At 51.1% G+C, this 24,018-nt stretch overlaps 10 protein-coding genes across 10 annotated transcripts; 3 read left to right on the top strand and 7 right to left on the bottom strand.

The window, feature by feature from the left end:
- Nucleotides 1-261: 261 nt before the first annotated feature.
- Nucleotides 262-1,101, bottom strand: BJX68DRAFT_246411 (uncharacterized protein). Its single transcript, XM_071041641.1, has one exon. It carries the CDS (start codon nucleotides 979-981, stop codon nucleotides 712-714), a length of 270 nt encoding a protein of 89 aa, XP_070894209.1. The 5' UTR covers nucleotides 982-1,101; the 3' UTR covers nucleotides 262-711.
- Nucleotides 1,102-5,258, top strand: BJX68DRAFT_246413 (C2 domain protein). Its single transcript, XM_071041642.1, has 5 exons — nucleotides 1,102-1,563; nucleotides 1,614-1,649; nucleotides 1,705-2,079; nucleotides 2,131-3,618; nucleotides 3,677-5,258. The coding sequence occupies exons 1-5, from the start codon at nucleotides 1,225-1,227 to the stop codon at nucleotides 5,141-5,143; spliced, it is 3,705 nt and encodes a 1,234-aa protein (XP_070894210.1). The 5' UTR covers nucleotides 1,102-1,224; the 3' UTR covers nucleotides 5,144-5,258.
- Nucleotides 5,259-6,667: 1,409 nt separating this feature from the next.
- On the bottom strand, nucleotides 6,668-7,048 carry BJX68DRAFT_271513 (flavodoxin family protein; the record flags this gene model as incomplete). Its single annotated transcript, XM_071046958.1, has 1 exon — nucleotides 6,668-7,048. One exon carries the CDS (start codon nucleotides 7,046-7,048, stop codon nucleotides 6,668-6,670), a length of 381 nt encoding a protein of 126 aa, XP_070894211.1.
- Nucleotides 7,049-8,345: 1,297 nt separating this feature from the next.
- BJX68DRAFT_271514 (uncharacterized protein) lies at nucleotides 8,346-9,380 on the bottom strand (the record flags this gene model as incomplete). Its single annotated transcript, XM_071046959.1, has 1 exon — nucleotides 8,346-9,380. The coding sequence occupies one exon, from the start codon at nucleotides 9,378-9,380 to the stop codon at nucleotides 8,346-8,348; it is 1,035 nt and encodes a 344-aa protein (XP_070894212.1).
- A 1,072-nt stretch (nucleotides 9,381-10,452) lies between these two features.
- Nucleotides 10,453-11,772, bottom strand: BJX68DRAFT_271515 (uncharacterized protein; the record flags this gene model as incomplete). The annotated part of the gene is made up of 1 exon (XM_071046960.1): nucleotides 10,453-11,772. The coding sequence occupies one exon, from the start codon at nucleotides 11,770-11,772 to the stop codon at nucleotides 10,453-10,455; it is 1,320 nt and encodes a 439-aa protein (XP_070894213.1).
- Nucleotides 11,773-12,139: 367 nt separating this feature from the next.
- On the bottom strand, nucleotides 12,140-13,963 carry BJX68DRAFT_258396 (DUF4246 domain-containing protein; the record flags this gene model as incomplete). The annotated part of the gene is made up of 5 exons (XM_071043525.1): nucleotides 12,140-12,601; nucleotides 12,663-13,426; nucleotides 13,501-13,654; nucleotides 13,719-13,797; nucleotides 13,851-13,963. 5 exons carry the CDS (start codon nucleotides 13,961-13,963, stop codon nucleotides 12,140-12,142), a joined length of 1,572 nt encoding a protein of 523 aa, XP_070894214.1.
- Nucleotides 13,964-14,472: 509 nt separating this feature from the next.
- On the top strand, nucleotides 14,473-16,841 carry BJX68DRAFT_246420 (putative DNA polymerase iota). Its single transcript, XM_071041644.1, has 2 exons — nucleotides 14,473-14,585; nucleotides 14,642-16,841. Exons 1-2 carry the CDS (start codon nucleotides 14,538-14,540, stop codon nucleotides 16,319-16,321), a joined length of 1,728 nt encoding a protein of 575 aa, XP_070894215.1. The 5' UTR covers nucleotides 14,473-14,537; the 3' UTR covers nucleotides 16,322-16,841.
- Nucleotides 16,842-17,154: 313 nt separating this feature from the next.
- Nucleotides 17,155-20,062, top strand: admB (ADAM family of metalloprotease ADM-B). Its single transcript, XM_071037268.1, has 2 exons — nucleotides 17,155-17,421; nucleotides 17,481-20,062. The coding sequence occupies exons 1-2, from the start codon at nucleotides 17,352-17,354 to the stop codon at nucleotides 19,967-19,969; spliced, it is 2,559 nt and encodes an 852-aa protein (XP_070894216.1). The 5' UTR covers nucleotides 17,155-17,351; the 3' UTR covers nucleotides 19,970-20,062.
- A 310-nt stretch (nucleotides 20,063-20,372) lies between these two features.
- cdc31 (putative cell division control protein Cdc31) lies at nucleotides 20,373-21,732 on the bottom strand. The gene is made up of 2 exons (XM_071041645.1): nucleotides 21,261-21,732; nucleotides 20,373-21,150 (listed from the first exon to the last, which is right to left on the bottom strand). The coding sequence occupies exons 1-2, from the start codon at nucleotides 21,537-21,539 to the stop codon at nucleotides 20,653-20,655; spliced, it is 777 nt and encodes a 258-aa protein (XP_070894217.1). The 5' UTR covers nucleotides 21,540-21,732; the 3' UTR covers nucleotides 20,373-20,652.
- A 163-nt stretch (nucleotides 21,733-21,895) lies between these two features.
- BJX68DRAFT_184819 (ssDNA-dependent ATPase MGS1) lies at nucleotides 21,896-23,778 on the bottom strand. Its single transcript, XM_071037269.1, has one exon. The coding sequence runs from the start codon at nucleotides 23,673-23,675 to the stop codon at nucleotides 22,053-22,055; it is 1,623 nt and encodes a 540-aa protein (XP_070894218.1). The 5' UTR covers nucleotides 23,676-23,778; the 3' UTR covers nucleotides 21,896-22,052.
- Nucleotides 23,779-24,018: the final 240 nt, after the last annotated feature.

Consider the following 24,018-nt stretch of genomic DNA (forward strand, 5'->3'; position numbering starts at 1 on the left):
ACCCAGTATGTTGGGCTGCTCAGTTCTCGACACTACATCGTATGTACTACCCAAGAATTAGTACAGGCAAGAAAGTACATTGCACCGACATGGTGTATATTGCTGGCGTAAGTCGTCGCAGAAATCGCATCACTCAGTCATTCGGCGTCCCCATGATTGACTTGCAGCATAAGCGGCAGGGAACGTATTCATTGACTATAACGTGTACAAGTCCTTCTAGAATAGGTATGGGCAGAGTTGATTTGATAGCCAGAAAACTTGGCTAGAAGTAAGAGATTAATATTAGATGCTATAACATACTGGACACTACATCTCTGTATATTGACCGAATAGTAGGCTGATCCAGAAACTAGTATATATATTATTTGTGGACTGTGAATTCAAAGGTTGAAGCGACCACACTTTCTGCGCAAGGAGCTTAGCACAAGGCGAGCGGAAGGTTTCTAGTACGTGGTAGGCCACGTAGCTACATTGAATGCGATAGATTCTCATTAAATCATGAGAGGAAAGCAATGACCGGTTAGGAGCATCCACCAAAGTTGATGTGGTATGACAACAGATGACGAAACCATATGCATCAGCACAACAAGATCGCTGAATGGTGTAGGGCAAGCCAAAGAAGCTGTTAACTGACTCATGGAAAGCAACTGGGTTATACTTTGTTTTTAAAACGCGTATCCAGTTAGAAATTTCTCGGCTGACGACAGAGCGTCAGAATATAGTAGGACCCGGCCCAGATCTGTGAAGCGGGATAGCATCAACCCACATGCAAGGTTGCACAACATCGTCTAGAACAGAGCAACTGAATCGATTAGCAGGTCTGGCAAAAGTAAATTGCAAGATCAACAAGTCCATTGAGCATAATTCCTGGTTCAAGTCGGAAAAGGCGGCCCTCTGAAAGGTTGGTGCGAGATTGGAGGAGCTGATTTGCTGTGGTGGTGACATCATCGCTGGGCCTAGGCAGGCTGCAACACAGCGCATCGCGAGTCCATGGGACAAGATCGGCTTTCCCTGCTAGTTCAGCTCCAGTGACGTAGCTCCGCTACCGATAGGGCTGTTGTCTTTTTCTTAACATCTTACGCTCCATCTTCCTCGCTGCTATCCAGCTCCGCGAAACCCTAGCTCAGAGCTAGGACGGCGATTGACTGTCAACAACAAACCTCGACTACGTCTACCTCTTTTTTTACGCCTACTGCCATCCCGAAGCTACAGTACCTACCCAGCATGCCTCCCCATCCAAAGGGGTCAAGCTCCCCTCAACAGCACCGGGTTGGGGAGCATTGGAGCGGAACCAACCCGGTCCCAACGATCGGAAAATTCATTGAACGCCTGCAAGCTGATCAGAAAGAACGTGAAGCTCATGAGCAATTGATGGCCTCAAGGAGACAGGAAAGGCAGGATGCGCAACTAAAGCAAAATAAAGACGACCAGGACACTTATCCTCATCGACCACGCAAAGTAGGCGAGGGCCGAACTCGCGAGGTTACAGATCCTACAACGGGGAGACAGATTGAGGTGGAAGATTTGGATGAAAATGCCATGGACCCTGTGAAAGATCCAAAGGTATTTGTGCCTTACACTCGTAATAGAGCTACGCTGACAGGGAGATATAGCTGGTTGTTCCCAATGCAAACCTTGGAAAGGAAACGGTAAGCTCGATGCCCCCTCAAAAGAGATTGAATGGTTGCTGACAGTGTATTCAAGCCAGTAAAAGTCGATTCAAATCAACCCCTCTCCGAATATAAAGAAAAGCAAGATATTACAGCTCCTCCGGATCCCATCGCAGAGGGAACGACTTCTGACGTCCCTATCCATGGCGAAAGAACGAATATCCTCTTCTACCCCACCCCGACAATCTCATACAAGCCCATGTTTCAAACATTGGAAAGGCGTGGAACTGGACTATGCATCGGTATCGTATTCGGTATTATTGTCGTAGGCCGGACTTTCGGCGCCTCATACTGGGGCCTCATTCCTCTGGCCGCCTGTATCACAAGCGGTGTATGGTTGTGGGTACAAGAAGTAATTCGCAGCGGTCGTGAGATGGAATGGAGCAGCGAACAGCTACGTGGACAAGTTGTAGGTGGCCCTCCGTACGATTATATTGACAATACTGACAAAGAGTTCCAGGCAACGGCGAATCTACTCCCAGAGTCAGTCGAGTGGATCAATACATTCTTGGCGATTATCTGGGGCTTGATCAACCCTGATATGCTAGCACCTGTTGCTGATACAATCGAAGATATCATGCAAGCATCTTCACCAAACGTGATTGAGAATGTTCGCATCGCGGAAATTGACCAGGGAAACAACCCCATCCGACTTCTCAGTCTGCGCGCACTACCTGATGAGCATGTGCAACAGATGCAAGAGAACGTCCGCCGGGAGAACCAGGAGAACAAGGAACCAGATGAAGCAGCGGCCCTGGAGGAAGGAGGCAGCTTTTACAATTTCGAAGCTTCCTTTGCCTACCACGCAAAGCCAACCGGCCATAGTACCTCCGCTAGGGCACGCAACATGCACATGCAGCTTGTGTTCTACCTTGGTGTCCGAGGGCTTTTTGGCGTACCATTCCCGGTTTTTGTGGAGCTTATTGAGATGGTAGGAACCGTCCGTGGAAGACTCCAGCTCATTCCTGAGGCACCTTTCATAAAAGACCTGACATTCAGTCTCGTTGGGATTCCCCACATCAGAGCTGGCTGTATGCCGATGGTCAAGACTGGTGTCAACATTCTGAACCTCCCTCTGATTTCTAACTTTGTCAACTATGCCATCGCTACCGCTTGCGGTCTTTTTGCGGCACCGAAATCGATGACAATGGATCTTAGCATGCTGGCCAAGGGTGACGATATCGTCAAAGAAACCGAAGCACTCGGTATCTTGTGGGTTCGTATCCATAAGGCAGTCGGTCTGAGCAAGCAAGACAAGCGCGGCAGCGAAGGAGGAGGCAGTGATCCTTATATTAACCTTTCGTTCTCGAAATACGGCAAGCCGATGTATTGCACAAGAGTGATTACCGACGATCTCAACCCGGTTTGGGAAGAGACAGCGGCATTACTCGTGAACGCCGAACTCATCAAAGCCGACGAGAACCTCAGTGTCGAGCTTTGGGACTCGGACCGACATACCGCAGATGACGTCGTTGGTAAGGTGGAGCTGCCGATTCGCGAGATGATTCAGCATCCATGCCGAATGTATCAGCACGTCTCCAAGCTCCAGGGCGTGAACGAAGGAAGCGAGATGCCAGGAGAGCTGCACTGGGAAGTTGGTTTCTTCGGTAAGCCGAAGCTGAGGGCTGAGCTGAGAACCGATGGCAAAAAGAAGGATCTTCCAGAGAATCTAAAGGACAATCCTGCGTTTGAGGATGAAAAGGGTGTTATCGCAACGGATGAGGAGGATGCCATCACGCACACGCCGCCAGATCCTCTATGGCCAAGCGGAATCCTCAGCATCGTTGTGCATCAAATTGTCAATCTCCAACTTGCTAATATCAAAGGCAGCAACGGCAACCGTAAGGGCAGAGAGTATGAGCCCGCTAAGCCGTCTGGGGAGAACACCGAGGAACAGGGTGACGATTTACCAACCAGTTACTGCAAGATAATCCTGAATGATGAGCTGGTAAGCCGTTCATCCTTGATATTCCTCTATGCTGTCGTCCAAGCTAACAAAATCATAGATCTACCGCACAAGAGCCAAAGCCTTGAGTTCGAAGCCCATCTTCAACGCTGGAACCGAGCGGTTCGTCCGCGACTGGCGCTCCGCCGTCGTCACTGTCACCGTCAGAGATTCGAGATACAGGGAGCACGATCCAATCCTTGGTGTTGTCCCCTTGAAGCTCTCAGATCTTTTCGAGAGAAGTTCCCAAGTCACCCGCTGGTACCCTCTCGATGGCGGCGTCGGATTCGGCCGAATTCGCATCTCCTGCCTCTTCCGCCACGTCGAGACTAAACTCCCTCCACAAATGCTCGGCTGGGATGTTGGAACCTTCAAGTTCACTTCGGGCAACATCACAGCCACAGGCCTCAATGCCAAAGCCAAGATTCGCCTTCGAACTGGCGGAAGCAGCGGCAAGATTCCTCGCCATACATGTACCGTCAACTCCGACAGCATTTCCTTTGACGTCGCCCAGGCCAACATCCGCCTCCCTGTAAAGCACCGCTACCGGTCACCCGTTGTCTTCGAATTTGTGACTCAAGGCAAGCGTGGCGTGACGGGCTACGCCTGCCTCTGGCTGCAACACCTCGTTGACAACGAAGACACCCCTATTGACATTCCCATTTGGCACACGAAGAACGGCAAGCGCCTTACACAAAACTATATCACAGAAAACAACGTCGAGGAAAAGCGCTCCCCAGGCCTCGAGGACCTCCGCGAGATTGGCCGCCTCCACTTCAAATGCACATTTACTCCAGGTATCGACGAGTCCCACGAGCGCTTTGTTGTCGACAACAACTCGCGGGAAACCTTCGAGACATGGGAAGCCTGCATTGCCGAGGGCGTACGACCCCGACACATCACTGCCGAAGTTCCTGAGGAGACCGAGCAAAAGCACGAGAAATCACTCCTACAGGGCCGCGATATCCTCAAGGTCGCAGATCCCAAGGAACGCCGCCGCTGGATCGATAAAGAGGGCCATGACTGGAGCGGCGCCTTCGGCGAAGACCCCCTCGCTCAGATTCAGAATAATCTGAAGAACGAAAACTCTCACCATGATGGCAGCCATACAACCAAGGTTCACCCGGCACAGGAAGACGGAATGATGCACCTTCCGGAAAACGACGAAGATGCCTCCGATTCAGATTCCAGCCACTCTGACGTGGAGGAGAAGAACGGGCAGGTTAGCCCTACCAACCGGCCCTCTACCACAGAAACGTCAAGCAGTGTCCCTGGACTCTCCATGGATTTCAGCGGCAGCGCAAGAAGCACCAGTATTGCAGATACAGCGTCTAGCTCGACGACGCCCTCGAAGCGAGCGGCGAAACGCAGCGAGCAGCGTCAGCAACGTGGTATGATGCAGTGGAAGCCCGCTCGAAATGCGGTGTTTGCAAAGGACGAGGCCAAGTACGCGTTGAGAAAGGTGAGGCAAAGGTTTGGTGGTGATTTGTCTGGCCGCGAGCCGGATATCGAGACTGAGACGGGCTAGATTCTCACTCTGAATATTTGTAATTTTGGAGTATTTTCTAGTGTCAACTGCATTTGTTGTACTATATCAGATTTGGATCCTATTCTAGCTTGTATAATGCATTAATGATTCATGATCTCTTACTGGCCTCATCGGCTTTAAGATAAACCCTAACCCAAAAAGTGATTAGGGTTAGTGACTTTCAGTCTTTCAGGCCCAGCACCAGTACTGCACCAGCCGTTGGCCACCAACAGATCGGCCAGGCTGCATTTCATTTCCTTGCTTACCATTTTAGCAGCACTGTGGCATGTGGCATACTACTATTTAACTCAAATGGGTTATAAACCCGTCTCAAAGAGTGAGGTCCTAGTTGCAATCGACGTGACAAGAGTCCTGGCTGGCTTCGGGATCAGGTTGGCCAATGAGAACCAGAACAGACACCAACGGTTTTGCGCCGTTTTCGTCTCGGCGTTGACGAGGATCAATTTGTCCATGAGCGAGATAGAGATGGACGAATGGGGGAACCCCAGAGACATATGCCCAAATTTCTGAGAAAGCTGGAGAAAGTTTGCGGCAGGGGTAAAGTACGAGACAACCGGGCTGTCATTTGATTGATATTCAGTCCTGACTCGCGGTCGCACAAAGACTAGAGAGAGGAATCTGCACCGATAGAAAACCGCTGCATCATCACTGCTGGCTTATAACTACCCAACACTGTTTGCCATCGCTCGGGGCACCGCCGTATCTGATGCCTCGTTAGCAGGGCTTCGATCGTTCGTCAAGTCCACCAAGGCCGGGATGGAAGACAACCGTAGGCGGCTGTTGGATACTCTCGAAGCATTTGCACGACTAATTGAAGCGAGCTGCCCCAATAGCCGTACACTAGAACTGACTCGGGTCCTTCTTTGCTAGAGGAAGGAATCGAGGACTAGACTTTTCAGGTCAAGGCCTTTTATGATGCCGTTGCCGAGCACCGTCTCTGCAAGTGTGAGCAGGAATCAGAACTCCTCTCGAAGTTAATCTGGCTTTGAATAGATACAACAGTTCTAGTGATGTTGGCGACATTGCCCCGGTCAGGGTCTTCTTTTCCAAGCACTCGTCCTGGTACCATCCCAGGTGCAGGTGGCAGGAAACAAGAATTCGCGTGAAACGTGAAAGGTCAATATTTTCGCTCGCCTAGTTGTTGGATATGGTGTCAACCCTGACATTAGGACGATATAGAAAAGTCAAGATCCTGGGCACAGAGGCCAAATTCAACAATGACCTCGTGCTCATTACAACTGGGTTCTGTCGCATTACTGAAAAACCCTACCCTCTTCCGTTCTCCATCTATAATGGGACAGTGTATTTCAATGGGCCTTTTATAAACTCTCGGCCTTGGCCCAGAGACCTTCCAAGCGTTTTTATTACCGAGAATGTCCTCTATGACTCCTCTTATGCACACACAAACTCCTCCGGGCCTCATCCCAGTTCAGTCAGGCGTTTCTGCCTCAACGATAACCCTCACCAAGCGACGTCAACAGTCACATTCTGCGACAATGGATGTCATAAATTAACTACAGAGTCATCGGCGATGTCGGCAAATCGGTTGTTGTAGTATTGATATTCCGTGCTCCCGAGACCGAAAGCAAAGTACTTGAGTCCCTCGAGTGCTTTGTTTGGCGAGGATTCGTCTTGGGACAGAGTTGTGGAAAACTTATCAAATTCGGCAGCATTGTCTCGGGGGACTCCCTCCCCGTATGGTGACAGCACCAGGCCAACTACATTGGTCCCCTCAATGGATGCCGGATGAGCGTGGTCATCATTGTCCGGGTCATCGGCGATTGCTTCGATACCAAATCTGGCTCGAAGCTCTTGAGCGAGAGTCTTGGTCAGGCTTGCCTCAAGGTCTTTTTGTACATTTCGACTGAGGATTGATAACACCATGACTGAGCAGTCCTGTTTTAATCTAAGCGCTGCGGCAATAGCGAAGGAAATGCGTGCTAGAAAGAAGTCTTCTATGTGGATTTTACATCATTTTGTCCAGCATACTTTTCACACATTATAGATATCATCGAAGAAAACTTTCAGCAGTAGCTGGTATTCGCTGTTTTGAGGAGATGAGTGTAATTCCAAGAGTAGTGTTACTACTAGTCTGGAGTATGCGCTACACTGTGACATCGGGCACGCTGTTTCAATTGCGACCGATGATGCCTGAGAAGCCCGCATTCGCAGAGAATATGAGTAACAGGCCAACCAAGCAAAAAACAGCCACGACCCTTAAATCTGAATCACTTGAGAGCTTCCAAGCCCTCCTCGAGAAGCAGCGATCCGATTCCAGTATCAAATCCCGAACCCAAGCCTAAAGTCCCTCTCTTGTGCCGATATCCACAAATACGATACGGCCTCCCACCACTAGACTCAATCTGGGTGTGCATATGTCGACTGTGGACCATAGACGTCGGCTGCCTTACCAAGTCGATAAGCGAGATACTCCTCGGCTGGCGGGATCAACATGGATCGAGAAGTCGTGTTCGTATTCCGCATCCGTGGTTCAGGGTTGAATCCCGCAGACCTCGTAACCAACGCTTGGTGCGAGTATCGCTTTGTCGATCTGGTTCCCTGTGAGAGTGTGAGTGTGGGGGGCAGGAGGATGAATGGGTAAATAATACCATAGTACTAACTGGGTGCATGAGAGGATTCGAGCTCAGATGCGGTCCACGTCCCTCATGCACTGCAATCTTGATTTACTGAGACGATGACGCAAGTGGGAGCAGCCTTGATTCTTGAAGATAGAGTTTCGATTTGGTGGGATTCGTATTCGTAAAATATGTATGCATGTAGAGATAAATGCAATGCATGCGCATGCGCACGCGATGCTCGTCTGCCATGGCCATGGTTGTCCCAGACAACTCAGACGGCGGTGGCATAGAGAATAAGAAAATAGTGAATAATAATGATTAAGAGATAGATAAATATATATAAGAGAAAAGAAAAGAGAGATCAGGGATATCGAAACAGGATCTATAAATAACCGAGACAGAACTAAGCTTGGATGTCCAAGTCCAAGTCAAATCTGTGTCATGTATGCAAGAAAAGTAGGGTCAGATCAGATCCATGTGAATGCCATCTATGATGCATAAATCGTAAGTGGAAATGCGAAACACGCGATGCAGAAGCAGATGCAGATGCAGAATATAGCAGTGGGTGGGGGAGTTCTGCAAGTATAAGCCCCGTCGGCTAGTTAATGCGGTGGATAGGGGTCCGTGAGCTCTGTTCTTGAAAGAGCGGTGTTGCTTTCGGATGTGTCACTAAGCGTGGCGGAGGTTGGGGGCGAGAGTTTTGATAGTTTGGGTCGGGGCGGAGCGATGATGGGAGTTTTTGGTTCCATGGCGGGTTCCTGTTCTGGTTCTGAGACGGTAGACGTTTGTGTGGTTGATGTTGGGTCTGTTTGTGTTGTCTCTGCCGTGCTGTTGATGTTCTCCAACGGTCCCAGAGTCCACCTCCATTCGCGACGGCGTTTCAGGCGACCCTGTCGCGGTGTTTGAGGCGTTGACGGGGCGTACGGGTCTTCCAGTCCCTCCATCAGAGCGATAGCGCGGACTTGGCGTTCGGCGCTGCGATACTTTCGCTTCTTTTTCTTCTTATCGCCGGTTGGGCCGGACCCCGTGGACTCGGTTCCCGCGTCGTCATCGGATGGGGTTGTTTCAGATGAAACCCCGCTAGAACTCGAGTAATCCGAATCTTCGTCGGAACTTGTCTCGCGTGAGTCCGCCTCGGGCTCAGAGACAAGATCTGAATGTCGCGTGGTGTATGTGACGGTCTTGATTTCCTCCTCGAGCGGATACCGGTAGGTGACGCTCTTCTTGGTCGGGAAGAATACCCGACGCGTGGTTGAGGCTCCGTTCGGCCCGCTCGGAGCCACTGAGTTTGCCCGCCGTTTCGCTTCCAGGGGCGAGTTGCGAAGAATGCTCTTCACGCCAAGTGGTAGCTGGTACGGGTTGCTGGAAGTGTATGGTGATGACGGCTTGGGAAAGCGAGGATTCGAGGTTCTCGACGGAGAAGCTGTTGCCGAAGACGGATACACAACATCGTAGGCGTTCTTAAAGGTGTTTCGGACTGTGGGAGAGGCTGTCGAGCCGGCAGCTAACGATAGCGATAGGCCTGTTGATGAGCTGCCAAAGGTGACAGGAAGCGATGAGGTCTGGAGGGTAAGCTTCGGTCGTGTGAGAGCGGATGGCCGGGTTGTCGTTGTGCTCGATGCCACGGCGCAAGACATGCTGGAATGTGACACTGATGAGGTCTGTGATGAAGCAGACATGATCGGAAGCGAAGCAGATGCTTCTGCGCCAGACGAGGATGAAGAGAGTGGAAGCTGGTGGGAGGCTTGAGGGGGCATTGCAGTCGCGAGCATGGCGAAGGCGGCGCAGACAAACAGCGAGTCGTCCGCAGCAAGAGCAGGGATGGTCAAAATTATAGTATTAGGATTATTATGTCCGTCAAAGTGCGGGAATGCTGACGCAGAGATGTCACAAAGAACAGGGTTGGCGCAGCCAGCGAGAAGACGAGAGGAGTCGAAGGCAGTGCGCCCCGCATGAGAGCGCTTAGAGAGTGGCTGGGAGACGACAAGGCCGACCGTCAGTAATATATGTGAACACGAGAGCAGGCAGACTTCTCGAAAAGTCGAAACTCGAGATGTAGCACAAAGGAAGAGCGGACAAGCATGAAAAGAGAGCGAGAGCAAGAGAAACGAGGTGTGGGCGCTCGTCAGTGGCACTGTACGAGTTTCTCTAATATTTTTAGAACTGCGGGGACTTGAACGCGACGACCTTACGTTGTATCTCCGTCCTCGCCGTCCAACTGAAGTTTAAAAAGAGAGGCAAACCCAGCGGTCACCAGGCAGATTTATTCCAGACGTCTGAATCATGAAGATCGAAAAATAAAACGTCGCCTCCCCCGTAAAGACTACAGATGGGGCAAACGATCGAGTGTGATGAGTTCTAAATATAGGCGCCAAGGTCTAGACTATACAAGCCGCTCGGAAGACTATCGCTTTCCTGTCAGTGACAATTTAGCGGTGGCAATCCCGCCAATCACTCCAATTCTTCGACTACTCTCCAAGCAAGACCCATAGGTACCCATTATTCGGACGGTAATCCGACCAGTCTCGCCAGGCTCCGAGAATTTACACAGGCTGAGGAAACATCGATCTTCATCACTAAAGTTCATTCTAAAGTTCATTAATATCTGAGGTAACAGGCGTCCTCGATCAGCTCACCAGGTTCAGTCAAAATTCATACAAATTCATACTCCGTACAGGATGAGGGTATCTCCAATACAACGACTCATAATTATGCAGAATAAGCAGGCGGCGCCTCGCTCAGCTCCAGATACTCTGGTAAAGCCTCAGGCCGCGGCGCTGGGCTCTCAAACTCTGGCACATCGGAGGGGCCCGGCAACACTTTAGCCTGATGCGTGTAACCAAGCTTAAACTTCTCCCCCGCGACCCGCCCCTCCACCTCCCAGGCCAGATTATAAGTGCGACCGACGTTATATGTCTTGAATGTCGGGTGCAAGCCATGCTTGCGCATCCGGAAATCCAGCATCTCGCCGAGATTTATCTGCGGAGATTCTTCGGGTTGCCCGCTAGTCCGCGGGATGACGGTAAGGCTGACTTCCCGTCCCAGCGCGCCGATGGCGGTGTTCGGGATGAGGTTTACCGCCTCACTAATGACTGAATTATGCTTCTCCGCTTGAACCATAGTCTGCTGCTTGAGCCGTAGCATGAACGATTTGATGATTATTGTCTGTGGCACATCGTGAATGATATCGGTTGTGGATCCGGAAACGGGCTCAGCGGAGAGATAGATTGGAATGGGGCTCTCGTTCTCAAGCTGCAGGGTATGTGGAAGAATCACATTGAATTTGAATGTGAGCCTGGGCACACTTGTTGTCATGAAGGCTTGGCGTGTTTTCTGACCGAAGGTAAGCTCCCCGATACCTGGGACAAGCTTGTACGCAGCAATCATATGCGTCATCTGATGCCGTTTCATGTTGAAATTCGTGATAGGTGGTCCAATTTTGACGTCTCTTAGCCGAAATGGGGCCTTGGCGGTATGTATGGCCTTCTTCGTGATTCCCCGATGTACATGAGAAAGCTCTATCCTCGCCTGCACGTAGTACTCGACAGAGGCCCTGACTTTCTCGCCGGTTGTCCAGATACTTTCCGAGTATACGGCAAAAGAACCAGGAGGAGGGAACGTAGGACCACCTGGGAGAGTATAATGCTTTCTCTGATCGGCACGCCGAACGTCCTCAACGACTGGAGGGATCGTGACTGCAAAGGGCCATGACATTCCTTCACCCTCCGGAATATGCAATGGTGCATTGGAGAACAGGATCTCAGGCTCCATTGGGGTACTCAGGCAGTTGAACGAACTCTCATAGCGACTCTCGGAATTGCCCCTCTTGATCTTGATCTTGGAGGTACACTTCCCGTGAAGAGTGACGACTACTCGTGCCTCTGGAACGGCGCCAGGTGTAGTGCGACGAACAACACCGATAATTGTCTCACCCGGGATGTACCACGGAAGGTGGCCAGGAGAAAGATGTCTAGGATTCTCTAGCTTGATGCTGAGTTCGGGGTCGGGGGTGTTGTAACGAAATGCCATTTTGCGGAAATCATTGCTGCCCTCAAGAAAGACATGGAAGGAAGGAATCGAATCGATCGTGAACTTTGAAGGTTCCCATGCTGCCCTATAAGTATTCCAGGGTCGTTGATCCCAGTTGACCAAACCCCATCAAGCACAGCCCCGCTTCGGGCGTTTAAGCGGAGACTAAACATCAACACAACTGACCAATAATGACCGAATTTCTATATTAAAGCGCCCAAAGGTCCTCGAATGGTCACATGGCATACTCCAGATTGGTTCCTGGAGAAGATGCCTCGGCAGAGAACGATTAGGAGGCGGATCTATAAACGCCCTGCGACAGTGAATGTCAAATCATAGTCAAACAACAGGTCTAGCCGTGGCGTGATCAATGCTCGCATAGATTGAAGTCCCCATACTCGAACGCTTCGTTCACAAACTGAGTATCCACCGTTCGCTCTGCCATCAGCTCCAGCCTATGTTTGCGAGCTTCCTTCATCGTGATATGGCCGACGTCCATATACTGCATCACCATGTCCTGCAGCTCGCGCGGGAGCCTGGTTGGCAGGGCGTTAAAGATAGCCTCCCACTTTTCTTCCCACCACTCTTCGCTCTGAGGAGGCACATTGGCTGAAGAGATAATCCGGTAGTTCGGGTCAACAAGGAACAACGCCAGGATTTTCCGGTGCCCGGATTTCGAGGTGTCCGCAAGACCGAATGGCGACACACGGTGTTGAAGTATATTCGGAAAGGTCAGCAAGCGCCTTTCCCGAGTTGATATGCTACCAATATCCTGGGTAACACGAGTCTCACCGGAACCCACAACATCTTCATCGAGTCCATAAATGGACTGAAGAAATGAAATCGTCCTGGGGATATTCTAACTCACGCCCAATCTTGTATCGGAGGACACGTTGGCGGAAGGCAAGGCTGCTATCCGTGATGTTTTCGCTATCATAGTAATAGATACCAGTGGCACATATGTGCTCGTTCTGTGCTCCTTCAACACGCCACGTCCCACCATGGTACACGCGTTTGTCAGATGTCAGTTCTATGTTAGCCAATTTGACGATAACCTGTAGTCCCTGTGGGTAGTCTTCACGTAGATCTACATCATCCTTTGGGGTCACTTTTTCTGCATCAAAGTCGCCAGGCTCTGGTTGTATTGCCTGGCGGTTTTCTCTCCAATCACACCAGGCTTTCTCACCCCGAGATTTCAAGTCCGGGCTTCGGGGATCGTAGGTGACATAACTCGCGTTAATGCGGCGGTTATTGTTGACCAGATTTGACAGGGTGATGTTCCACAAAGGAATGGTCTGTGCGACAAGTTTCTCGAGCACTCCGTATAGTGAGCGATTCTTCTTCGGATGAAGATTGTTGATATACGACATAATACGGCAGCCACCGTCGCTTGTAAAGTGAATGTTGCAAGGCATCCACTGAAACTTTGTGCTGAAAGGATAAGGATAATAGAAATTGTGATACCCTGAATGCGGCTCATCTGTTGGTGTTGGTAGTAATATCCCATCACCAACATGATTCAGACAATCATCAAGAGTTATCAGACGGTCTGTAAGAATTCGCGAGCGGCCGTAAATGACAGGGAATAGAGAAGGATGCACCAGGTCAACCACTTTGTCCTCTGAGCCGGGGTGAAGTCTTTCTTCGTGTTCATCTCTAGTGACCTCACCGCGTCTCGTAGCTCCTGTTGCAGCTCTGGTGAGATCGCCCTATCGGATATGACGACACCGTTATCAAACGCCATAATTGCCCCGTGCTTGTCAAAATAATCTGCCTTCCAACGGAGCTCTTGTATGATCCAGTCCATCATCTTGGGAGAGATATCTTTCCCACTATCCGCGACTTCCTGGCGCCATTTTGCCGTGATTTCGTCGTCAAAGACCTGGATCACGAGAAAATGAGAGTCAATGCAGATTTTTAGCGCGTTCGCCGACGGTGATCCTCACTTTGCGATACCATTCCGGCTTGTCGATAATTGAGTTCATGGCTTGACGCATCAAAGTTTCTCGGTACGTGTCAAGTCGCCTAGATATCCGTCAGGCAATGATGTACCAGAAGCTGGCTGTATACTATCTTACGCAAAGCTGTCAGCGTCATCTATCATCAACGCGTTCGGAAAACTGGCGTCCGGTGCGCAGTCAAGAGGCAAGGAAAAGCCCGGAAGACCGATCTCATCAATTTCCTTGGACATTCTGATTGGGATTGGTAAACGGAGTACTCCAGACAATCGTGGTGTAAGCAGGATTCAAATGAATACAAGAAGAATGGCTTGCTCGGAACTACCACCCTAGCCGTATGGGGGAGGATAAGGATGGCTGCGTGCAGAAGAAGAAGTCGATAACGGATTCAAAGGTTCGACTTGAAGTAGATGTTCGGTAGGCAGCCCATTGCTTCTTTCCACCAGTGGCCACATCCTGTCAAATACGCTCAGCTGAAGCGATTTTCCCCAAGAGCCTGGTACCTAAGTGGTTCGTACCCAGATATCTTGGGACTGGGGCATAGATCATTAAACAATATTGCGGATGTTTGGCTTGAAAAGTTAGGAATTGAGTAGACAGGTACTGAGCTGGATGGAGCTGTGGATAAACACCAGTCCGTAGTATCCTCCACATCAGGGCTAGCTGATGTGGTGTATGACTAATACACTGGTGTTCGTGAGCGAGTGACTTGGCACTGTTCGTTGCTCTGCAACAACCATCAAGCATGAGCGCTTGCTCCTCGAAATAGTTAAATTGAGATGCTGAACAGCTGCCACAATACAGTAAATGGAAACCGCTCTATCCAGAGACGACCAGCGTATCATACTTCATTTTGTCAGTATAACTGCACCCTTTTATCCTTTTTTTTTTTTTTTTCGCTGACCATGCAGGATTACGACTGTTTTTATGCTTCAGTGTTCGAGGTTGAGCAGCCTGTATTGAAAACACTTCCCCTCGCTGTTCAGCAAAAGCAAATCGTAGTTACCTGTAACTACGAAGCTCGAAGACGAGGATTACACAAGCTTCAGTTGATTAAAGAGGCGAAAAAGGTCTGCCCAGACGTGGTCATCGTCCTCGGGGAAGACCTCACAAAATTTCGAGATGCCTCGAAAGACCTCTACCTCTTCCTCCGGGGGTTTATCTGGGGCGAGAGAGTTGAGAAGCTGGGGTTCGACGAAATCTTTATGGACGTGACGGATATGATAGCGTACAATGTGGCGCTGCTGAACCCCAATGACTTGACACATTCCTTCTTCCACCTCGACCGCCAGGACCCTACAGCTGGCTTTGAATTTGACGCCACCAATTTACATGGGCCTGTCTATCCGGATGGGTATACTGCTGCAGATCTGGCGCCATCGACAGAATCAGACCCCTCCCAGATTCGAACGAGACTATTGCTTGCTTCTCATCTAGCGGGCTACCTTCGAGGCCAACTCGAAGACGAGAAGGGCTACACAGCTACGGCAGGAATCTCCACTTCTAAAATACTCGCCAAGTTAGTGGGCAGTGTTCACAAGCCAAATAGCCAGACGACGCTCCTCCCACCGTATACTACGGTGAAAAGGGGCGAAGAGAGCAATGTCTTAAAATTCCTCGACCAACGCGAGATTCGGGCAATTCCTGGTATAGGGTCCAAGTTATCACGCAAAATCATATCCTATATTACAGCTTCGGACCCTGCCAAGGCTGAAGATGGACTAACAGTTCGTGATGTCCGACTGTTTCCCGGCATGGGACCCTCCGTTTTGGAAAGGATTCTCAGTGGGCCCGGGGCTCCGCGAGCTATCGGATTGCGAATTTGGGAGCTTCTCCATGGTGTCGACAACACTCCAGTTGGCGAAGCTCGAGATGTACCGACCCAGATCAGCATTGAGGATTCCTACGGCTCGCTGGATAACTTCGAGGCGGCCCGCAAGGCGATGCTTGCTTTGGCTGCGAGCCTGATACGTCGAATGCGGACCGATTTGACAGAAAAGTATACCGATGCCGAAGCGACATCCACTACGGCCGCGGAACATGGAGACACAAAGATTCGCTGGCTTGCCCGCCCCCGTACCATTCGCTTGTCCACACTGCCGCGATCCCTGCCAGACTCGAATAGCGGCGTCAGCCATACTCGCATATCGCACTCTGCGCCTCTACCTCAATACGTCTTTAACCTTGATGAGTCTGTCGACGCTCTAGCAGAGCGACTGGTTCGAGACTTGACGGCGACTATGTTCCGTAAGCTTCATCGCGAGCGGACCGGGTGGAACCTGCGAGTTCTAAATCTCGCAGTGACGAATATGGTCGACCTGATAGGAAAACATAGCAACGGTCGTGACATTGGGAAGATGTTCCAGCGACAGGAGGTAAGGCACCAGGAAAGCCACATGGACTTCGAGTCTGGACTGGTCACTGATCCCGAGGTCCCTGAATCTACCCCGGCCGCAGCATCAGAAGCAGTCTGGGAGGAGAGTGATGAGGAGGACAACATGACTGGTGTACATTGCAATGTTTGCGGAGCGCTGATACCCCATTTCGCGCGAGTTGCACATGAGGTGTATCATACTAATCCTGGTCAATGATATACGTCCAATGAAGCGGATGCCTCTCAGGGAGCAGTTTTCCAAGGGCATTAAAGAATCCTACTGCAGACTCTCTTGCCTAACTGAGCGCTCGCTTCAATATACCTCTCCAGGTGCCTGTTGAGCGTTGGCTTAAGAGACGTCAGGCACCTCCCTGAACATATACATATATCAAGTACCTCACCAAGGAGCGGGCGTTTTCAGCAGTTATCGAGTTTCCTGTAAGCGGTGGTTCGTCAAGCGCCCGCTTAAGTCCTAGTCTTCTAATGGGCCGGTTAAGCACCTTGTGAAGCACCTGAGATCTCGAAGATTAGTACTACGTACCATCCAACAATATTAGGGCTAAGTGTACTACCGCAGCAGCTGTCAGCAATAAGCACTGCATATCATCATGTCGGCTATGCCGCTATGCTAATATTAGATGTGCTCATGATCCTTTGTTTTGAAACTGTTCCTCTAAGCGCCGTTGCGATGACCAACCGACGCTTGGCTGCGCTCGAAAAATGTCAGCTCTTCACCCCCTCTTTTTCTCAAAGATGAACTCTTCTGATTTTGTCTTCGCCCCCGTATCATCAATCCCCTGATTTTCTCCAGAAGTTCTCCTTTCTGTGGGACGGTGGGTTGTTGATCACTCATCCGCCAAGCCACCTGCTGCGCCCCAATTCTCCTCCGCGGAGAGCACCAGCCTCTCCCTCCGCCGACTCCGATCGTCAGCCGTGCCTCTCATTTGGAATCACTCCTCCACTGTTAAGGCTGAGCCGGAAGCTGTCGGGGAAGTCATCAAGCTGCGGTCGGAGCGTTCGTTTGTCAGGGAGCGGAAGGGTTGCCAGAATCTGCTGCAAGAAACCATCGTCGATTCTTTCTTCTTTCGTTGTTGCCTAGTGTTGAGTCTTGGTATGCGATGAATTGCTGAAGCAGACTGGCTTTGCTTTCGCCCCTTTTCTTGGAATATTTCCTCTCAGTCCATCTTTGCCATTGTTACTGAACCGTCTTGAGGTCTTCCCAAGGCTGTCCTTCGCCCTCAACAGCCATGAAAATCCTCAATCCAGTGTTACCGCTGGTTGCAGGTGCCCTCTCGCTCTTCACAGTCGGCGTACAAGGTAAGGGTTCCTCCGATCTCTGACCATCCAGCTTAAACTGACGGCTTTGTTTTGCGCAGCCCGGTCGCAGGCGCCGCATGCTATCCGACATGTTTCAACCCTCGATCGGCCGACGATCCAAGGCCCCTCGAAGACAGACCGTATAGATCACCTCTCACATTTCGATATCACCTTTAGTATAGGTGACAGAGACCAACGAATAAAACTCCAGCTCGAACCAAACCATGACATTATAGCCGAGGATGCATTTGTACAATACCTGGGTGCCGACGGCATGGTTCACACCGAAGAGCCTATTACACGTCACCAACACAAGGTCTTCAAGGGAAGAACTTTGATCGGAAGGGGGACAGGGAGAGGCATGTGGGATCCAGTAGGATGGGCGAGAATATATATCACGAGGGACGGTCCCGAGCCGCTCTTTGAGGGAGTCTTTAACATCCACGGTGATAGTCACCATGTCGAACTGCAATCGACGTACCTACGAGATAAACGCCCCCAGGATGTCGACATTCGCAGACAAGAGGAGGATTATATGGTATTTTACCGTGACTCCGATTTGCTGAGGTCGGCCGACACCTCTCATACAGACCTGAAGCGAGATCTATCTTCGAACCATTCTATCTCGGACTCGTCGTGTCAGGCCGACCAGCTGGGTTTCAACAGCAACCCTGACCATCCCGTCCTCCAAACTTTTACCCGGCAAGAAACGAACAGATGGGCATCTATACCAATCAACTCGCTCTTTGGGCTCGGCGTGAGCAAACGATCCGACGACATTGGGACAGTGTCTGGAAACGGAGGCGGGGGAGTCAACCTACAATCTACGATCGGCGATACCAGCGGTTGCCCGAGTACAAAACAAGTCGCGCTTATTGGTGTCGCAACGGATTGTGCCCTCTGGGAGAAGTTCAACGGCACCCAGGCTGTTCAACGGTCGGTCATCAGTATGGTCAACAGCGCATCAAATGTCTTCGAGAATTCGTTCAACATCTCCATCGGCCTCCGGAACATCACAGTTACGGATAGGGATTGCACCGAGAGCGCATCTACTGCTGCGCAATGGAATATGCCATGCACGCAAGGAAACATCACACAGCGGCTAGATCTCTTTTCACAATGGCGCGGTCAACAATCAGATGACAACGCCTATTGGACTTTGATGACAGATTGCCCAACTGGGTCGGAGGTTGGACTGGCATGGCTGGGACAGCTATGCAATACCGGTGTCGCAAGTGACGAGGGCAGTTATGTCAGTGGGACTAATGTCGTCGTTGCGACAGGCGGTGCAGCATGGCAGATATTTGCTCACGAGTCTGGCCACACGTTCGGAGCAATTCACGATTGCACAGCCGAGGCATGCCAACAAAATCTACAAGCCTCGTCGCAATGCTGTCCCTACAGCTCAAGCAGCTGCGACGCCGGCGGAGATTACATGATGAATCCGAGTACCGCTTCTGATATTACTCAGTTTTCACAATGCTCGATTGGTAATATCTGTGCTGCCCTTGGTCGAAACAGCGTCAAATCGACATGTCTATCCGCGAACCGAGACATTGAAACCTTCACCGGCGCCCAATGCGGAAATGGTATTGTCGAGTCAGGCGAGGACTGCGATTGCGGCGGTGAAGAGGGCTGTGGCGATAACTCATGCTGCAATCCGAGTACATGCAAGTTTACAACAGGATCTGAATGTGACGATGCCAATGATAGCTGCTGCAACTCCTGCAAGCTCGCCGCGGCGGGCACTGTCTGCCGCCCTAGCACTGGTGAATGCGATCTACAAGAGACTTGTAGCGGAAACTCGAGCAGTTGCCCTTCGGATTCTTTCAAGAAGGATGGAGACAGCTGCGGCAGAAGTGGCTCCGGCCTAGCCTGCGCCAGTGGTCAGTGTACAAGCCGTGACGCCCAGTGCGAAAGCATGATGGGCTCGCTGGCGGGCACGAACAACACGCGTGCGTGCGATGGACCTTGGAACTCGTGTCAACTGTATTGCGAGGATTCTTCTGCGAGTAGCCTAATGACCCAGAGGTGCTTCACCAACCAGCAAAACTTCCTCGATGGCACACCGTGCGGTAACAGCGGACGCTGCAGCAATGGCCGCTGCAAAGGTGAAGAAAGCTGGATCGAAGCACACAAGAACATCATCATTCCGGTTGCCGCCGGCGTTGGCGGATTGATCATCCTGGCGATCTTGATCTGCATCTTCAGACGCTGCCGCCGTTCCCGCTACACCATGAAGCCCGTGCCTCCAGTCGCATACGGCCAGTACAACAGACAAATGCCACCTCCCCAACCTCAACAAACGCCGATCAGGCGACTCTCGCGCGCCTTCCGACCAGGCCAAGGCCCACCACCGCCGATGCAAACCGCGTACCCCGGTCCATATCACGCCCCCTACCCGGCGCCTCAGCAGCAAGGTCTCTACGACGGCCCCCCTCCGCAAGGGCCTTACACTGGCCAGTCTCAATACCCCGCGTACCCTGCTGAGCGGAGATACGATGACGGTCCGCCTCCAGGCTATATGCAGACGATGCGATATGCATGAGTTGTATATATATGTTGCTTTGCATTGGAGATCGTGGATAAACCAGGTTTAGTTTGGCGCTTGCATAGATTGAGGGTTTTCTTTTTACCCTGGACATTGGATATTTGTTTGGTTAAATTTTCGCTACTGTCAGGACCGTTTTGGACAGTAACTTTCTTCGATACAAGCCTACTATTAGCAGGATATCATGCATAGCGCTCTAATACTTCAATCTGTACCTTTGTATACTCAATGACGCTTCGCACTTCGAAACCGCCACAACTCCAAAGTGCGATCCCACATGTTAGTTCAAGGGCTATACCAAAGTAGTCTTCACCCCTCCGAACTTTGCCCTACCATTCCGATCAGGCTAGATAAAGGATATGTATGGATTACAGTCTACAGATATTTGCCACAAACCCACTAAACAGATTCAAAGATCCAAGATTCCTAAACCCGTAGGAGAAAGCTAAGAAACAGCACAAAGGCACCAGAAAAAAACTATATAACAAGCAACACACATCAAGACAGGTAAGCAAAAAAAGGGAGAAAAATTCAGTCAATGGCGCCTACCAATGCCTAGGTTTGAACAATAAACGTCAATCAAGCTTGGAGTCCAGACCAAACATTCATGCACGCATGGTTTTAGCGGATGGAATATTGAAATTCAAGGAAATGAGATGAGGAGGTGGCGAGGGAAGAGGTCACTGCCAGCAAATACTCACAAACGCCTCCCTCGTAACACCACCAACGCCCTCAAGATCAAACTCCTCAATCATAGCCCGCAGCTCCTCCTCCTCAAGCCCCGTCTCACCAAGCTCCCTCGCGACGCGCCTCAAATCCTCTAGATCGATGTACCCTTTCCCGCCCTCGTCGAACAGCTCAAATGCGCGCAGGATCTCATCGCGCGGGTCCCGCTCGAGGATCTTCACCGCCGTGACGGCCTGGAACGCAGAGAGTGGCATGAGAAGGTTCGAAGGGTGTTGCGGGTTCGCGGCGGGGGCGGTGGCTTTCGACTGTTGTGCTTGTGGGCCGCCGGCGCCGGCGCCTGCTTGTCCTTGTACTTGAGGGCGCGGGACGCCGTAGGTTGTTAGGAGGGAGATGAGTTCTTGCTTTGGGAGCGTGAAGCCGAGGGCGCGAAAGGCGACGCGGAGTTCGTGGTAGTCGAGGTGGCGGTCGCGGTCGAGATCGAAGAGAGTGAACTAGTTATCAGCGAGATATGTCAGTTATATTATACTCGGTCTGATCATGCCATGCCATGCCGGGTCCGAGGGGCGAACGTAGACAGACGGAGGGTTGCATGGATGCGTACAGCTTCATTGACTTCCTCCCTCTGCTCCTCCGTCAACCGACTAAGCGGATTTGGCTCCTGCGCTTGCCCATGTGTCTGCGCATGAACCTGCTGCGGCGGCGGCGCCTGCTGGGTTGATTTCGCGACGTCGGCTCCAAACTCGCCTGCGCCAGTGGCTCCTAGCCCGCGACGGGTGAATGTTGAGGCGCTGTATGGGATCGTGTTGCTGTTGAGTGATCGGTCGGGGAGTTTGCCGGCTGTGTAGGAGCGCGACCCGAATGGTTGCCCGGACGAGGCCATGGCGAGGGCCGGCGCTTTTGTGGTTGTTGACAGGCGGCGTCGGGTGTGGTGATAGTGGAACTGACAAGCATTCGCTGGAAATGGGGTAGTGGGTGTTGAAATTGCCGTATTCTGTGCCTTGGTAAGGCAGAGGGAATGACCTGGCAGCGAGGGAGAGCGGGGGAGGGGTGGTTGTCAGGATTGATCTGCTCTGTTGCTTTGTTGCAGGTTCGATTTGATCTGCGGACGCGACGCGGAGCGGTGGCTGGTCCGTGCGCTGATTGGTTGGGCGCTTCTATACAACAACTTGACGCCTCGTCAAGATGTTGATTCAGATTGCCGAGTACTAATCATTGAATCTAGTGTTTCAAAAGTGTATCCAGTACAGGGGGGGTATCATTAAGTTATGAAACAAGGGTTAAGCCTTCTGCCAAAAACACAGTACGCCAGGTGGTCTACACAGATATCAAACAAGTTAACCAAGCGGAGTTTTGTAATTTCTGTTAGCGAGAAATTTCGATAGTCGAGCTTGTATCAATTATCACGCTTGAAATTCTTTGAGCTTCTGTCCATCCAATCTGGATCAATCTTCGTCCCCAGATCGCGACTCTCCAGAAATTGTCGTCCATGTAGCTGCTCCGGGAGGTAATCCTGTACCACGTTGCCATTGACATAGTCTGGGTTGTACTTGTATTCCTTACCGTATCCAAGTTCCTTCATCAATCGTGTAGGGGCGTTGCGCAGGTGAATGGGAATTGGCAAACCTGCAACGCCAGGTTCCGCCAAAGCAGCAAAAGCATTGTTGAGCCCGCGATAGGCACGAGTGCTTTTCCGCGCCAACGCCATGGCCACTGTGGCATGTGCGAGATTGATCCGTGCCTCCGGAAGTCCAATCTTCTCCACCGCGGAGTGAGTCGAGATCGCGAGCGTCAACATGCTGTGATCTGCTAACCCTATGTCCTCTGAAGCGACGACTATCAAGCGCCGAGCTATGTAGAGAGGGTCCTCTCCCGATTGAATCATGCGGGCGAGATAATATAGCGCAGCGTCGGGGTCGTTGCCCCGGATGGATTTGTGAAAGGCAGAAATAGTGTCGTAGTGCTGGTCCCCTGCCCGATCGTACACAAGCGTCTTGGTCAAAGCTCCCTTTATCTCATCCTTGGTTATCTCTGGTCGTTTCGATAAGTTCATCGCCAACTCTAGCAGGTTGAGTGAAGTGCGGGCATCTCCGTCGGCAAATTTTGCCAAATAATTGAGCAGCTCGTCGTCCACTAGGGAAGACGGTACGTAGTTCGGCCCTTCGGTTTGCAGCGCACGGTCCAAGATAGATTTGATATCTTCATCGGTGAGTTTCGATAGGGTAAAAGTTCGACACCTGGAAAGCAGGGCATTTTGGACTTTGAAGGATGGGTTTTCAGTCGTCGCTCCAATTAGCGTGACCTGACCACTCTCGACCGGTCCCAAGAAGACATCTTGTTGAGACTTTGAAAATCGATGGATCTCATCGCAGAATATGATCGTCTTCCTTCCGGTCAGGCCGAGTTCACTCTTTGCCTCTCCAAAGATCTTCTTGCACTCTGCAACACCAGTGCTAGTACTGTTGATCTCGACAAATCTGCTTCCCACCATCGATGCAATAACCCGTGCTATCGTTGTTTTCCCAGTGCCAGGGCCGCCCCATAGAATCATGCTTGGTACCCGGTCTTCCTCGATAAGGCCTCGTAGAACCCCAGCTGGACCGACAAGCTCTTGGCCACATACTTCGTCGAGTGTCCGAGGGCGCATACGCTCGGCTAGTGGTGCAGCTCTCTGAAAGGCATTGACTTTCTGTTTCTTCGGTGCTGACTCTACCACGACATCCCGCTGAGAGCTGGCAGTGTTATATTCGGACAACGAGCTGCCATTCTGCGACACGGTCACCGTTCTCTTGCCGTTGGGGTTGCGGAGGGGAGATGCATCGGAGAGAGGTTCGCGCTGAGAGGAAGCTTTTCGCGTTGAAGATGGCTGGAAAAAGGCTGGGACTGGAGCTTTCTGGGAAGGTGAGGGGTCGCCAACGCTCGATGTGGGCTCTTCTATAAACTGCTGGCAGTCGGAATCGATATGGTCGTTGATCTTAAGTGAGGAGACGGGCTTTCCACAGATGGGGCAAGACACCATGGTTCAATCACCGATAGCCGACCTATATGTCCGATTGAGGTACTGGAGGGACAATAGCATTAGATCTTCTCTGAAGGACTGTTTGACTTGGATATGAGCAGTCACTTCTCCAACGCGTGCACGCGCGCAGACGCGATTAGTCAAAATCATTTATGCCTCAGGCACAAATATGATCTTAAGGCAGCTACGATGTATCTCAAAGATAAGGTTCGATTACCTAATGTATATTTCTTCACATGCTTTTGCAGTGTGGAATAACCTCCTTGATCATGCTTCTTGACTGATATCGCGAGCTAGCGATGGACTCTCAGAAAACAGTAAAGCAGCTGTAACCTGCGAGCCT

Source organism: Aspergillus pseudodeflectus, assembly GCF_044049435.1.
Source record: "Aspergillus pseudodeflectus strain CBS 756.74 chromosome Unknown BJX68scaffold_63, whole genome shotgun sequence".
Taxonomy (NCBI): domain Eukaryota; kingdom Fungi; phylum Ascomycota; class Eurotiomycetes; order Eurotiales; family Aspergillaceae; genus Aspergillus; species Aspergillus pseudodeflectus.

Bases quoted from the DNA above. Each gene is read 5' to 3' on its own strand.
- cdc31 (XM_071041645.1), bottom strand. From the start codon at position 21,539: ATGGCCTCGTCCGGGCAACCATTCGGGTCGCGCTCCTACACAGCCGGC. The intron at 21,151-21,260 runs GTACGCATCCAT...GCTGATAACTAG, and splicing joins GGGAGGAAGTCAATGAAGCT to TTCACTCTCTTCGATCTCGA.
- BJX68DRAFT_246413 (XM_071041642.1), top strand. From the start codon at position 1,225: ATGCCTCCCCATCCAAAGGGGTCAAGCTCCCCTCAACAGCACCGGGTT. The intron at 2,080-2,130 runs GTAGGTGGCCCT...AAAGAGTTCCAG, and splicing joins AACAGCTACGTGGACAAGTT to GCAACGGCGAATCTACTCCC. The intron at 3,619-3,676 runs GTAAGCCGTTCA...ACAAAATCATAG, and splicing joins TAATCCTGAATGATGAGCTG to ATCTACCGCACAAGAGCCAA.
- BJX68DRAFT_246420 (XM_071041644.1), top strand. From the start codon at position 14,538: ATGGAAACCGCTCTATCCAGAGACGACCAGCGTATCATACTTCATTTT. The intron at 14,586-14,641 runs GTCAGTATAACT...CTGACCATGCAG, and splicing joins AGCGTATCATACTTCATTTT to GATTACGACTGTTTTTATGC.
- BJX68DRAFT_184819 (XM_071037269.1), bottom strand. From the start codon at position 23,675: ATGGTGTCTTGCCCCATCTGTGGAAAGCCCGTCTCCTCACTTAAGATC.
- admB (XM_071037268.1), top strand. From the start codon at position 17,352: ATGAAAATCCTCAATCCAGTGTTACCGCTGGTTGCAGGTGCCCTCTCG. The intron at 17,422-17,480 runs GTAAGGGTTCCT...TGTTTTGCGCAG, and splicing joins CTTCACAGTCGGCGTACAAG to CCCGGTCGCAGGCGCCGCAT.
- BJX68DRAFT_246411 (XM_071041641.1), bottom strand. From the start codon at position 981: ATGCGCTGTGTTGCAGCCTGCCTAGGCCCAGCGATGATGTCACCACCA.